We start from the raw sequence: 15,452 nt of genomic DNA, 5'->3' as shown, positions 1-15,452 counted from the left end.
AGAGCTAGTTCCAGGACAGACTCCAAAGCCACAGAGAAACCCTGTCTTGAAAAACCAAAAAAATAAAAAAAAAAATTAAAACTCCAGTTCCAGGAGATCCAACCCCTTTTGCTGACCTCTGGGTACACACAAGTGGTGCACATACATGCAGGCAAAACATTTCCACACATACAATAATCTGGGCAGGGGTGGCCACGCCTTAAATTCCAGCACTTGGGAGGCAGAGGCAGACGGACAGTCTGGTCTACAGAGTGAGTCGCCTGACAGCCAGGGCTACATGAGGAAACCCTGTTCCAAAAAAAATAAAATAAATCTGAATTTAAGAAAATGAAATGAAAAAAGGAAGAAAGAAAATGAAATGATACTAAGAGTTGCGTCATGTCCGTTTAACTTCTGAATTTGAATGTGGGTTCTTGGCCCAAAACAGAAAAAAGCAGAAAGAAACCCCTTTTTACCAACCAGACCCTGGCCTCTAGGAGGTCGTAAGAGAAAGACAAACAGGAACGAAAATGGGGGAGCTAAAAGGGGCTTGCAGGGAGGCAGTTCCGTGTGACTCACTGAGTTGTCTAGCAATTCCGGCTCACAGCTTCCCGTGGGCAGCTTCCGGGAGGCCATCAAGGGAGAGGCTCCGCACTGTGGAATTCTGTGTCTGGTTAGTGAGTTGTGAATAAGAAGCAGACAAACCATCTCTAGCAAAGGCCATCCAGGCTGCGGTGGAGCAGTGAGCTGGGCTGCGGGTGGGAGGGGGCAGGGACCACCAGGCCTAGCCAGGGAAGGGGTCAGGGTCCCCTGCTCAGCTGCTACAAGAGTGTTGCCGATTAGAAAAGGGTGCCTTCTTCAGGGCTGGGGGTGTGGCTCAGTAGTGAAGCATTTTCCCAAGATACCCTAGGTTGGTTCTATCTTCTGGTTCATCTTGTGTGGGCATAGTTACATTTCCTGCCAGGGTCCGCCCTAGCACAGCTGAGAAGAATATAGGATGCTCCTCCCACCCTTGTAGCCATCCATTCTGAGAGGTCTCTAAGCCCTCGATAGGAGCCGACAATCTCCAGCCCTCGGGAGTATTGCTACACTGCCTTCTCCAAGGCCGCTTACTTCCTCTGGACCTGCAGTGCTCAGGCGGACACTGTGGTGGGGGAGGCCAGCAGGAGACGTGAGGTGGGCAGTACCCATATGCCTGCCCTGCAGAGATTCTGTCAGCTGGACAAAGAAGCTGGATGAGTTCACAAGCCTGTGGCACGTAGATTGGTTGTCTCTAGAAGGACAGGGATACAGAGCCGGGTGTCCCCCTTGATGCTGAGGAGGAAGGGTTCTGTAGTTCTGGCTTTCTGTGTTTATGGCCTCTGCTGGAATAGGAAGTTTAAGCAGGAAAGGTTAATCTGTACTGAAGACCGTGATCCCCCAAATAGAGAACCTGGGACCCACCTCTCCGCTTCGAGTCTCGAGACCTCATGATTTCATCTCACTCAACTAGGTTCTTCCCGCAAAGAGATCACCAAACACTGGGAATGGCTGGAAAACAACTTGCTTCAGACACTGTCCATCTTCGACAGCGAGGAAGACATCACCACCTTCGTCAAGGGCAAGATACACGTAAGGCTCATGTCCCCCTGACAGCCGTGGCTCTCTTTGTGGGGTGGTAGTTGCAGCACACAATTGATGCTCGGTGTCTGTGGGCCATGCTTCTATGGCTCCAGCTGTGAGTCAGAAAACCTGAGGAAAAGAATTACATCTGCACTGAACAGAGACTTCCATTGTCAGTCTGTCGTAAGCATCCAGCAGAGCAGAGCATTCCTGCTGCGCTGCATGCTGTAAGATGAGCTGAAGCGTGTGGGAGGGTGGGCACAGGCTGCACGGAAACCCTGTCCTTTTATAGAAGAAACTTAAACATACACAGATTCGTGTGTCTCTGGGCTTCCTAGAACCAGTGCTCTGCCTGATGTGGGCTTTGTTCCCATTTCACAGGATGAAAACTGAAGCGCCCTCTCATCCAATGGTTGAAAGGGCCATGGAAGTGACTTCTACTATTGTAGTTTTGATCGTGAATGTACGCCAAAGGCCATGGGTTGACTGTTTGTTTCTCAGGCCATGTTCTTATTAGAAATTGCTGGACTCTTTAGGAGATGGGAACTCACAGAAGGCAATTAGACAGATGGAGAGGTGCCCTTGAATGGGGCTATTGGGACCCTGGGCCCTTCTCCATTGCTTCTTGTCAGCACGAGGTGGACAGACCTCTTTGGCTATGCACTCTCCACCATGGTGTGCTGTGCCATCACCGTCTCAAAGCAACAGGGTCATGCAGTCATGGACTGAAAATTCTGGATCCATCAGACATCATCTTTTAACCTTAGAGTTAAACGGTGCATACCAGCCAGGTGTGGTGGCGCATACCTTTAATCTCAGCACTTGGGAGGCAGAGGCAGTGGGTTTCTGTGAGTTCGAGGCCAGCCTGGTCTACGGAGTGAGTTCCAAGATAGCTAGAGCTGTTATATAGAGAAACCCTGTCTTGAAAAACAAACAAACAAACATCAACAAAAAGGCCCCTAGCTTTTTATGCAGCAATTCTTGGGGGGTGCCCTGTGGTGTCGTCATAGGGGCAAAGTGATTGACACGTGTTGCTATGCTTTCTGCAGCCTCAATTAGCCCAAGCACTGGAAGCAGTGGCTCCCAGCCCCATAAGAAACCAACGCTCTTCCTTCCTCTGCAGTCTGGAAACAGTGATCTTGCAAGCCCTTTCCAGTACTTTCTAAGTGTTTATTCTGCTCAGTGCATTATCTTCAGGGGACTTATTAAGTCATGTGTGGTGTGCTTAATGGAATATTTTATAGCCAAGTAATGATTATGGAGCCAAACATTGTAGCGCACAGCTGTGATCCCACCACTCAGGAGGCAAGTCGAAGCCTGTGAGTTCCAGACCAGCCTGGGCTGCATTGAGATTCCCAGGCAGACCCTTGCTGTGCAGAGTTTGACAGCGCAAAGTTGCTTTCAGTAAGTCTTGTGAATTCATCACATTGGAACATCGTAGACCTGGACAGACTGGACCAAGTTTCTTAGCTTTTCTGTGCACACACTGGGGTTCTAGGCAGGACCTGTGTTGTCTTACAGCTCCAGGGAAGCAGGCAAAGCCAAGCTGCTACTCTCCTGTTGAGGGGTAGTAGTAGTAACGGTAGCAGCCTTATCAAATATCTTCTAAATGCTAGCCCTAACAGTCACATCAGCAGAACACTAACGTTTGGAATGACTCAGACCTCAAAGAAGAAAGGACATCAGTTCACTTTTTGTTAACTGTAGCAAGTATAATCAGCTTATAAAGCTAAAAGGAATTTTGGGGTTTTTTTGTTTTATTTTTTTGGTTTTGTCTTAATATACAGTTGAGGTGGGTTTTGCCCTGCTTGGTACATCATGGTCCAAGTGTGTGACCGGGCAAAGCTGCTCAACTCACAGCCAAGACATGGAAGGGAATTAGGGTGCCCATACTACCTCGGCTAGCCTAGAACTCACTATATAGACTACACTAGCTTCAAACTCACAGCCATCTGCCTGTGAGTCCGAGTGCCACCATGCCCAGCGATCCCTGTATCCTCATGAAGGCATGTCCCTGGTGACCAGAAGACCTCCCACTGGGTCCCACCTCTTATGGGTCCACCACACCAACTCACAGTCCTGCTGGGAAGAGGATGAGGCCTCCAAGCAGCCTTTGGAGATTGCAGGGTAGCCCATGGAAACAAAACTGAACAAGGGGGCTGGTAGGTGGCTTAGCAGGTAAAGTTCTCACCTTGTAAATGCAAGGACTGGAGTTCAAATTTCCTGTACCAATGTAAATGCTGAGTGGCCATGGCATCCCGCTGATAATCCCAGTACCAGAAGGTGGAAGCATGGTTTCCCCTAAGCAAGCGGCCTAGCGAGACTAGCTAGTAGGTGGTTCTGGGCCCAAGACAGTGTATAGGGTAGAAGGCAATCAGGAACGACACCTGGCAGCAACCGCTTCCACACACGTGCACACAGGTACACACGTACACGCCCATACCTGTGAACATACAATAGAAAAGCCATCTGAATAATGGTTGAAATGCTATATACTGTAATTGGTGCAAGGCAGCAGCAGTGCAGAGAAAGGACTTTTAAATGTTAGGGAAGACTAGGGTGACCCTAAATGGGCCAGGTGTCCTATTTAGGAAGTTAAAAACCAACTCTAGAGAAAACAGGAAGTTAGAAGGAAGCTGAAAGTCTAAAACCAAAGCTAATTCCTTAAAAAAAAAAAAAAAAAAAAACGAGAATAAAAGAGTAGGGGGTGGATCCAGAAGCATACGGGACCCAGGGTGAAGAGAGCGTCCAGCAACCCGCGTGGGAGAGGGAGTGTGAAGAGGAAAGAAGGAAAGGCAGAAACAGCTGTGGGACTTGGTAGGAGGCAGACTTGGCCTTCCCTCGAATATAGCTTACTCATATGGAGAATGGAAAGGAAGGAAGAGGTACTGACTCGTTTGGTGTCAACTTGACACAAGCTAGAGTCAGAGAAGGGGGAGCCTCAGCTGAGGAAATGCCTCCATGAGATCCAGCCATTGTGCATTTTCTTAATTAGTGACCAGTGGGGGAGGGCCCAACCCCTGGTGCATGGTGCCATGCCTAGGTTCTATAAAAAAGCAGGCTGAGCAAGCCAGCCTAAGCAAGTCAGTAAGCAGCTCCCCTCCATGGCCTCTGCATCAGCTCCTGCCTCCGAGTTCCTCCCCTGCTTGAGTTCCTGTCCTGACTTCCTTTGGTCATGGACAGCAGTGAGGAAGTGTAAACTGACCAAACTCTTTTCTCCACAAGTTGCTTTTGGGTCATGGTGTTTTGTTGCAGCAATAGAAACCCTAAGACAGACACCTAGGCCCTGAGAGGTGGTGCAGCTGGGAAAGTCACTTGATGTGCAAGCCTAGCAACCCGAGTTCTACGGCTGGAACCCGCATGGATAGGAGGGAAGAACCAACTCCCCAAAGTTGTTCTTACATACCAGTGCACACACACCGTGCACACATACACACATAATAAGTGGAAATCTGATCCTGATATTTAGCCTAAATAACTATATTTAAAAACAACCAGGTCAGCCATTTAAAAATCTACCCTGTGATTTTGACAGGTAAGGAAGGACTGGTACTCCTGGGCAGAGACTGGGGAGCTGTCGAAGCCACAGGGCTGCTGACTCCAGTGGGGACGTCAGAGGGCAAGGCAGAGGGACTTGTCAGCCTCCACTCCCTGCTCTTAGGTCTCCCGGGCGCTCCACAGAGGGAGGGAGTGTTAGCTACCAGCCGAAACCTAGGAAAGGGGCCTGCAGGGAAGGGCTGCCTGGAACTCCAGCTCCAGGGAATCCACCACCCTCTCCTAGCCTCCATCGGCACTGCTACACATGGCAAACATTCACACACACAAATAAGAAAATAAGTCTTTAAAAAAAGAAAATGTCAGGGCTAGAGAAATGACTCAGAGGTTAAGAGCACTGATTACTCTTCCAGAGGTTCTGAGTTCAATTCCCAGCAACTTCATGGTGACTCACAACCATCTGTAATAGGATCTGATGCTCCCTTCTGACATGCAGGCATACATAAAACACACTTATACATAAAATATAAATAAATGTCATAATGAAACCCACTCCTTTGTAAGCTAATGTTGAAAATTAACTGAGGGCCAGGAATGTGGCTCAGAGTACAGCTGAGCATGCATAAGGCTCTAGGTTTGATCCTAGCCCCACCTAAGCCAAGTGTGTGGCAGATGCCTGTAATCTCAGCATTTGGGCCGTAAGACAGAGGATTGGGTTTACCTACATGGAGAGTTTGAAGTCAGCCTAGACTGTTTGAGACTCCCCAACACCCTCCCCCTCAAATTGTTTGAGGGGGTTTAGAGATGAGCCTGTCCTGGAACTCACTCTGTAGACCAGACTGGCCTCGAACTCACAGAGATCCACCTGCCTCTGTTTCCCAAGTGCCGGAATTTTAGGCATGTACCACCACCACTGCCTAATTTTCTTTGGGAGGGGGCGTTCAAGACAGGGTTTCTCTGTGTAGCTTTGGAGACTGCCCTGGAACTCGCTCTGTAGACCAGACTGGCCTCGAACTCACTGAGATCCGCCTGTCTCTGCCTCCCAGTGCTGAGGTTAAAAGCATGTGCCACCACCACCTTAATTAACGAAACAAGTCCTGGATTCTGGGTTCCTGGCCTCTCTGCTCCTTTCTGGGTCTGCTCCAACAGGTGCAGTGGCCAAAGCCCTGTTGTCCCCCCTAGGGTATCATTGCAGAAGAGAACAAGAACCTGCAGCCCCAGGGGGATGAGGACCCTGGGAAATTTAAGGAGGCAGAGCTAAAGATGCGGAAGCAGTTCGGCATGCCGGAGGGCGAGAAGCTGGTCAACTACTACTCCTGTAGTTTCTGGAAGGGCCGAGTGCCACGGCAGGGCTGGCTCTACCTGACTGTCAACCACCTGTGCTTCTACTCCTTCCTGCTGGGGAAGGAAGGTAAGGGGGGCGGAAGGCACACCTTCCTCTAGTTCCCCACCCATACGCAGCTCCCCTGCACCCTTGCTTCCCTAAATTCACTGCCTCTCCAAAGTGCCCACATTCCTAGTGCAGCTCCTTTCTTTCTTTCTGTACCCAGCTCTTTGTCTCGTTAAACCTCGGTGCCACCTTAGGTGATGAGCGCACCCAGGCAGCACCTGCGCCTGGCAGCGCTGCATCCACGCCCACTGTTGCTGTTGCAGTAACTGAGGCCTCCTGCTTTTCACTTCCGTTGTTATGCTCAGTGGCACGGCTTCCTCAAGTGCTTTAAGATCATGTAGAGCCTCAGGTATAGGCCACTGTCACCTACCACAGGTTCTCCCTGCAGAATACCCTGACCTCAGGAGGCAAGGCGCAATCCCAGTGTAACTCAGTTCCCCCTGCTGTTGCTGTCACCCCAGAAGGAACTTCCAAGTCTACCGCTATCTCGATTGGCAGGTGTCAGCGCTAGTTCCTGAGCCCACCTCCCTCCCTGCCCTCCTTGACCTCCTTCTGCCCTAACTGTTTACCTGTCGAGACTGCAGTGGCCAGTCTTCTCCTCTGTGGAGACTGATACCCTTTTCTGTGCCAATCTTACCATGTTGAGGTTCGGTTCCTACCCCAGTAAGGTCCCTTGGGGCCAGAGTCTTAGCTAGTTCTCTGCGTATTTGCACCTTTCCCCCCTCATCCACCTGGGGCAAACATTCACTAAGGTTGGTCTTGGAGCAACATGAACCCGACCCCGAGGGGCTGGTGCCTCCTCATGGATCACGTATCTCACTTAGTATGACTAGGCTCAGCGTGAAGGGATGGAAGTAGATAGTGTCCTTGTGAAGCAATCCAGGCGAGGCCCTGAAAGGGAGCGGGAGTCTCACCTTGTTCACTTGTAATGGTTGCTGTGTTTGTCCCTGTTGTTATCAGTGAGTCTGGTGGTACAGTGGGTGGATGTCACACGCCTAGAGAAGAACGCCACTCTGCTCTTCCCCGAGAGCATACGTGTGGACACGCGGGACCAGGAACTGTTCTTCTCCATGTTCCTTAACATCGGTGAGACCTTCAAGCTCATGGAACAGCTGGCCAACCTGGCCATGCGGCAGCTGCTGGACAGTGAAGGCTTCCTGGAGGACAAGGCCCTGCCTAGGCCCATCCGGCCGCATAAGAACATCTCAGCTCTAAAGCGGTACGCCACCCTCCCAAGGAATGGGGAGATCCCGCAGCAGTGAGAATGGTTCCCTTGGGCTAGGTCCACTAACCCTGCCGGGTGTCCAGCACATGTCCTCCCAGGCCCGCTACTTGGGAAAGAAGCCACAGACAGACCATGATAGTATTGTATCGAGAGAGCCACGAATACCACCACGGGGAGAAAGCTCCTTGTGCTTGTGTAGTCTCACCATCTCTTGTCTGAGATCAGGAGGCTGAGTGACAAGAGCCGTCCCTCAACCAGGAAGCAGTGGAGTTAGAATGTAGACCACCCTCGTCAGAATACGTAAGATTCCCAGGAGGCCGCCCTGGAAGTCTTTGGTGACTGAGTGCTGGGGTGTGATGGGTGTGCATGTGTCCTCAGGCCCAAAGCTAGCAAAGGAGACCGGTCCGTGTAGAGCTGAGGTCACCACCATTCTGCCCCTACAGGTGGCTGAAGAATGGATCAAGGTGACCAGCTCTGCAGATCACTTCTGTTTGGGCCTCAGGTTTTAGCCTCATGGGAAGAGCACTCATTTGAGTCAGATTGCAGAGGTTTTTCTGGGCTCCACAGTCAGGGTAAGCACTCCTGGACTCCACACTGGTGTTTGGAGACCTCATCTCAGTTAGATTACTTCCTAGGCTACACCCCTTCACCAGGTGTAGGCCTACCATGCACCTTCTAGGTCAGGATGTTGTGCAGGTTGTCACTCCTGATGGGAGTGACAAGGTGACCATCTAGGAAGATAAGAAGCCATGCTGGAACTTGGCAGGCAGTGAGTCTGACTATGTGCTCAGACTCTGGTTAGGCAGATATGAAGCTCTCTTGGTGGTCTGGAGAGATGGCTCAGGGGTAAGAGCACTGGTTACTCTTCCTGAGGTTCCTGAGGTTCCTGAGGTTCGATTCCCAGAACCCACATGGTAGCTTACAACTGTCTGTACTTCTGGTTCCAGGAGATCTGACACCTTTATAAGATTTCACATAAAATAGCTGGGTGATGGTGGCACACACCTTTAATCCCGGGACTTGGGAGGCAGAGGCAGGTGGATCTCTGTGTGTTCAAAGTCAGCCTGGTCTACAAGAGCTAGTTCCAAGACAGGCTCCAAAGCTACAGAGAAACCCTGTCTCAAAAAACAACAACAACAACAACAACAAAAAGCCACTGTTCACAGCCATCAGACATCTCTGCTCAGAGAGAGCCAGCATACATTTGGATTCAGCTCTTTTGCTCCTTGCTGGGGTATCTTGTCTGGGTTTCAAGGTGGGGTTAGCTCTTCCCTGGGGTCAAGAAGTAGCCTCAAAGCAAATTCCAGGACAGCCAGAACTATTACACAGAGAAATCCTTCTCAAAAAACAAAAACAAAAAAAAAAAAACTTCCCTTGAGTTCCAATTCCCAGGCATGACTTGCTCACCGGAAAGCCCCAGAGATCTGGAATCCACTGTGAAACTGAGAAATGTTTGCCCTACTCCCGCTTCCCACTTTGTTTCCTCAGAGACCTGGACGCCCGAGCCAAGAACGAGTGCTACAGGGCCACGTTCCGGCTTCCCAAAGACGAGCGGCTGGATGGCCACACGGGCTGCACCCTGTGGACGCCGTTTAACAAGCTGCACATCCCCGGCCAGATGTTCATCTCCAATAACTACATCTGCTTTGCCAGCAAGGAGGAAGACGCGTGCCGTCTCATCATTCCTCTGAGGGAGGTGAGCACCTCTGGCCTGCATAGAGCTCTGCAGTCCGTCAGGATGGAGGCTGGCCCATCCTCCCAGCACATCCAGGGGGCCCACAGGCTCTAGGGTTCCACTCCCAGACATATCCTTCATGCCTTCCCTTTGCTAAGTGACGCTCTGCCATCCATTGCCCAGGGAGAAGCAATCACCCTTGTTCTGCTCCCTGGATTTTGTGTTCCAACAGTGGCGTCCTGTCAGGACTCCCTCCCAAGTCTATCTCTGTCTCCACGGCCTCCTCAGGAAAGTCCCGACCACATCCAATCCTCCTCCCAGTGTAGCCAGAAAAATTGGAGATGCCAGGCAGCGTTAGTGGTGCCCTGCCTAGGCTCCTCCAGCATCTTCTCCCTGTGCTCAGAAAACCCCCAACTACCTCTTGCGACCTCAGTACACCATCTGGCCTTCTCAGGCCTCCACACACCACAGACTGCATGTGGCCACTCACGCCTGCACACATACACACACACACAGATCTGTTCCTGCATATACCCATATATCCACCACACATTCACCTATATGCTCTCCACACACTTTCACACATGTAAAACCCATGTATGTCTCACACATGTGCATGTACATATGATTGCATGTGTACACGTTCAGATACTTTTTTACTCATCACATGTAAATGCTGCACAAACCCCATTTAGAGACAGACACAGCCCACCCCGCTCCATCTGTTCTAGCTCCTGCACCCTCCACTCCATCCCAGGCACCTCTCAACGGTGGTGCTTGTCCCCTCTGTCCTGCCTCTCTCACCCAGCTCCTTACCTGATGAGACCAGGTCACAGCTCAGTCACTGCCTCTCTAGAGACATCGTCAGTAACAAGCGTGACTGCCTGGCCTTCCTTGTTGCCAACATTGACCCCTGCTGACCAGGCCTAGCCTGTGTGCCCATTGTTTGCTCCCTGCTGGAGCTGGGTTGCACTCACTGCAGGCTGAAAGTCTGCCCCACGTCTGTGCACCTGTGCTGCTCTTTCTACGCATTGTAGTCGGAGCCAAGCTTTGCAGAAGCTGCCAGGAAGTGTTCCCTGGCAGGGGCTGTGGGCAGCCTTGCAGTTGAGGGGCCGCTCACATGTTTGAGAGGGCACAGCTATGAGTTATCTTTTAAAAGCCAGTAGGGACAGCAGCTGTGCTAAACATTTACGTTTTTCATTGTCGTCTCTACAGAGGCCATGCAAGGCCATGGCGCTCACCCTTCTGTGACACGAGAAACTGAGACTTAGACACACAAGTATCTTGCACAGAATCACAAGTGCCCGTGGCAGGAACCTAATCCAGTTGGGCCACTCAGTGCCCCATTGCACTGTGCCCAGGAGAGGGCGCCCTAAGGCCACTGTGGTTCAGCATCCTAAGATACAGACACCCCAAAACATTCTTTCGCTGCCTTAGGTGACCATTGTCGAGAAAGCTGACAGCTCCAGTGTCCTGCCCAGCCCTCTGTCTATCAGCACCAAGAGTAAAATGACCTTTCTGTTTGCCAACCTGAAAGACCGTGACTTTCTGGTTCAGAGGATCTCTGACTTCCTCCAGAAAACTCCGTCTAAGCAGCTAGGCGGCAACACTGGGGGAGCAAAGGCCAGCATTGTGGACCCAGGCCCAGAGGTAAGGAAGGAACAGAAGGGTCAAATCCAGATGAAGAGCCTCCAAATGCCCTCATCCGCTCTCCCCTGAGCCCAGCCCTGTGGTGCATGCTGTGGGAGCCATGCTGGAGGGTGACTCACAGCCCCTGTGTTCTATAGAGAACAAAACAGTTCCACTACAAAGAGGTACCTGAACCAAGGGCAGTGAAGTATCCCTGTAATCCTAACACTTCATAGGCTGAGATAGGAAGATCACAAGTCCAAGGCCAGCCCAGAGAACTGGTAAGACCCTGTCTGAAAAACCAAGGACTAGGGATACAGCTTGCACATGGCCCTAATGTTCCATCTCCAGTGTCACCAGAAAGGAAGGAAGGTGGTGGTACTGCCCCACCTTCACAGGACTCCGTACCTTGAGTGACAGGGCCAGAGCAAGTCAAGCCTTTCCTGAGCACTCATCATGGCTTCATCTTCGTGGTATTTCATTTCTTCTGGATGCTAGCATCCAGCTGCCTTTGCAGGCACCATACATAGGACAGTGATCAAGTTAGACAAAACACACACTCTAATGCTCAACATGGCAGCGGATTTGTAATCCCAGAACCTGGAAGACAGATAAAAGATCACTACAAGTTCAAAGCTAGCCTGAGATTACATATATATGTATGTATGTATGTATGTATGTATGTGTGTGTGTGTGTGTATGTATGTATGTATGTATGTATATGTATATATTGAGTTCCAGAACAGAACAGTCATGACCACATAGGGAGACCCTGTCTCAAACAGCAAAGGGGGCTGTGCCATTAAGAGCACTCCCTGCTCTCCTGGAGGACCTGAGTTTAGTACCCAGCACCCATCAAGCAGCTCACAACCACCTGTAACTCCAGCTTCAGGCACCCACCGACACACATAATACACAGAAAATTAAATTTAAAAATATGTAAAAAGACCAAAAGAACCAAAAACTCATACTCTCGTGGAATTTAATATATTGTAGGCCCATGGATAAAAACGAAACAGAAGAAAAAATAAAACAGGATACCTTGAAATTCCATACGAATTTGAGGGTGAATTTTTCTGTTTCTGAAAGAACCCCTCAGGGCTCGTGTGATGGCTCGGTAGGTAAAGCACTTGCTGCTAAGCCTGGTGACGTGAGTTCAATCCTTGGAGTCCACACGGTGGAAGGAGAGAACTGACTCCCACAGGTTGTCCTCTGGCCTGCACACACAGAAAATGTGGAGCTGGCCTCCTACATGCTTAATGTCACAGGACGCAAGTTCCAAGAGGAAGAACCAGTTGCCTGTGACGGGCCCCAGCTGGCTAGTGTGGGTGGCTTTGGCTTCAGCCTTCCAGAGAGGAAATGTGGGCTGTGCCCTGTCTGTAGCCTTCTCTTGGCACCACTGACCCTCGGAGGCATCTTTGCTCAGCTGTTTGTGTGGGTGTGCACATCAGAGGCCCCTGGGCAGCTCAGGCACTTTCCCTCTCGTATTTTCTAGTCTCTCCCAGCTCCTCGTGAGGCACCAGAACCACCCACCAACCCATCCTCTCCCCTCAGCAGCCCTCCGAGTTTCAATACACAAGAGGTTCCTACTGCTTCCCAGGGCCTGCTCAAAGTATTCCAAAAAAACTCACCCATGGAGGACCTTGGCGCCAAAGGGGTAAGCCTTGAGCACCGGTGCTTCTTGAGCAACTTATGCCTGAGTTGAGACCTCAGGAGGAAGGCTGGAGCCACCTCTAGGCTAGGCCTTTGTGACCAGCACTATCCCTCATGACTTACCAGGCTGGGCGTACCCTCTTGGTCTACACTGGACAGTGTCAGGTGTACAACCTGCCCTGTGTTGGGGGGTGCTTTTCCCCAGGAACCCTGGGCCTCTAACAGGAGCGGCCCTCTGCTGCTGACGAACTGGGAGGGGGAGGCAAGCTGAGTCCTCATACCTTCTTTTGCCGTCATGACTCTGAAGTCTGAGCTTGTAGCAGCTCTCCACACAGCAGGCTGCTAGCCTTGCTGAGATGAGGAAGACCTGCCACCAGTGCCTCAGCACCGAGACTCTCTTCAGCTCCACCCTCACGTCCCTCTCTCAGGCCAAGGAGAAGATGAAGGAGGAATCATGGAGCATCCACTTCTTTGAGTACGGGCGTGGCATGTGCATGTACCGAACAGCCAAGACCCGGGAGCTGGTCCTGAAGGGCATCCCCGAGAGCCTCCGCGGGGAGCTTTGGCTCCTCTTCTCTGGTGAGTGCTTCCCGCCTTGACTCAGCCACTCTAAGCCCACAGAGCTTTCTGTGTATGACTGGGTGAGCTTGTCCTGAACTTGTGTGAGGCCTTCGGTTCATCCCTGGCATCAAAGGGAGACTTGTGTCAGGCCAGTTCCTCTGGTCCCTGAGCCAGCCTCCTGAAGTCAGCCGGACAGAAGGGCGCTGCTAGCTCTCAGAGAATTGAAAGTAAGGACCTCAGCGACATAAGGGCTGAAGCCCAGAGCAGCAGGTGCCAGCGCAGGTACTGTCAGTGGTGACTGCACAGTTGAAGGCAGGAAGGTGCCCTGACAGGCGGTTTCCCTTGGGACAAACTCCGACAGCGTTCATACGTTTGGCCACTTGGACGTTTTAGAAGCCAGGCCATTTGAGTTTCTTAGAGCTGTCTCCAGGGAAACTTGCCCTCACACCCTGCAGCTGATCTCAGAGTTCTCTCCCGTGGGACATTTGTGTCTTCAGTCAGCCCTGTCACTGTTGGCCAAGAACTAGGAGAAAGAAAAGAAAGACAGCTGCCACCCGTGTCTCCCCAGGGGCCTGGAATGAGATGGTGACCCATCCTGGCTACTACGCTGAGCTAGTGGAGAAGTCCATGGGGAAATACAGCCTGGCTACTGAGGAGATCGAGCGAGACCTCCACCGCTCCATGCCCGAGCACCCTGCTTTCCAGAATGAGCTTGGAATTGCTGCGCTTCGGCGAGTGCTGACTGCCTATGCGTTCCGAAACCCTACTATTGGCTACTGCCAGGTAATGGGGCTTAGCGGAGGACCCCGGGGATAATATCTCCCACCATAGCCTCCCAGGGGCAAGTGCTGGTGGTCTGAGCCTGTGGTGACCCGACACACTCATGATCCTGTCCATACCCTGAGGAAGAACCTAACCCAGAAAAGCTGTAGCTTAGCCAGACATGATGGCCTGTGCCTATGATCCTCACTCGTGGGAGGATGATGTAAGGGGATTGCTGCAAGTTCAAAGTTACCCTGGGCCACAAAGCAAGACCTTGTCTCAAAAAACAAAGACCTAGTAGCTTATAATCTCAGCTCCTGAGAAATCAAGGCAGGAGGGTCAGGAATTCATGGTCGCCCTCAGCTACGTGGGAAGCTTGAGGCCACCCTGAGCTAAGTGAGACACTGGTTTTTGCTTGCTTGCCAGCTTGTTTGAAAAGGGGTTGTAGAGATGGCTGGAGGTTAAGAGTGATGCTCTTCTTGAGGACCTGAGTTCCATTCCCAGTGCCCGCCTCAGGCAGCTCAAAATTGCCTGTGGCCCCAGTTCCAGAGGAGTGAACGGCTCTGGCCTGCGGAGGCTCTGTACTCGCAGGCACCCGCACATGGACACCCATACGCATTCTCTTTTAAAAGAATAAAATGGCCCCGTGCCATACAGTTAGTTGTCCTCTCTGGGTTCCTTGCCCGAGACTGAGCAGAACTGTCTTTTTCTGTCTGTATGGAACAGCGTACATAAAACAAAAGTTAGCATTTTAGCTCCTCTAAGGTGTGTGTGGTTCAGCGGCAGTAAGTACATACACACTGTTAGGCGGCCCTTGGCACCAAGCATTTCATCTCCCCACACTAAAACTGTCCTGTCAGACACTAACTTCTCGCTCCCCCTTTCCCACTCTCCTTCTGCCGCAGAATCTGATTGTTCTGCACACCATGTGAGTTTCTGCACACCGTGTGAGTGTGATCATACTGAGTGAGAAAATGCGGACGTGCATGCTCCTGTGTAAGGTAGAGACAGTTTATTGTAGATAAGAGGGAAAGCATAAGCAAAGGCATCTGGAAAGATCCAGACTGATCTGGTCCAGCAGAATAAACCTGGCCAGGAGAGGAGAGAGAGTGGGGGAGAGCGAGAGAGGAAGAGGAGAGACAGGGAACAGAGAGAGGACCAGGAGACTTAAGATCAAATGGCTGTGGTTAATGCTGTGAGGCTCAGAGGCTGGGGGAAGGAAGCAAAGCCGGCCCCCTGGGAGGGAGAGATTTAGGGTAGGGGGCGGGGTGAAAAGTGCTGGGAGGAGCCACAGGCACTGAGTGAGACTTATCCCAGGGTTTCTTTGAGACCTCACACACAGCATTTATCCTTTGCATCTGGCATTTCACCTACTGACCCTAAGAGCCATTATCACATTGCAGCGTGAATCAGAATCTTCTTCCTTTTTAAGGCTGGCTAATCCTCTCTCCCTCCCTCCCTCCCTCCCTCCCTCCCTCCCT

The 15,452-nt window shown here is 51.3% G+C and overlaps 1 protein-coding gene across 2 annotated transcripts in view; it reads left to right on the top strand.

The window, feature by feature from the left end:
• Positions 1–15,452, top strand: part of Tbc1d9b (TBC1 domain family member 9B) — a 42,554-nt gene that overhangs the window by 9,725 nt on the left and 17,377 nt on the right. For both annotated transcript variants that reach the window (XM_005350158.3, XM_005350160.3), the window contains exons 3-10: positions 1,472–1,590; positions 6,259–6,487; positions 7,427–7,685; positions 9,180–9,387; positions 10,804–11,016; positions 12,491–12,652; positions 13,077–13,227; positions 13,778–13,992. In XM_005350158.3, coding sequence (XP_005350215.1) covers positions 1,472–1,590; positions 6,259–6,487; positions 7,427–7,685; positions 9,180–9,387; positions 10,804–11,016; positions 12,491–12,652; positions 13,077–13,227; positions 13,778–13,992 — 1,556 coding nt within the window. The remainder of the gene's footprint in view (positions 1–1,471; positions 1,591–6,258; positions 6,488–7,426; positions 7,686–9,179; positions 9,388–10,803; positions 11,017–12,490; positions 12,653–13,076; positions 13,228–13,777; positions 13,993–15,452) is intronic.

Source organism: Microtus ochrogaster, chromosome 7 (genome assembly GCF_000317375.1).
Source record: "Microtus ochrogaster isolate Prairie Vole_2 chromosome 7, MicOch1.0, whole genome shotgun sequence".
Taxonomy (NCBI): Eukaryota; Metazoa; Chordata; class Mammalia; order Rodentia; family Cricetidae; genus Microtus; species Microtus ochrogaster.
This window is presented reverse-complemented; position numbering and strand designations above follow the sequence as displayed.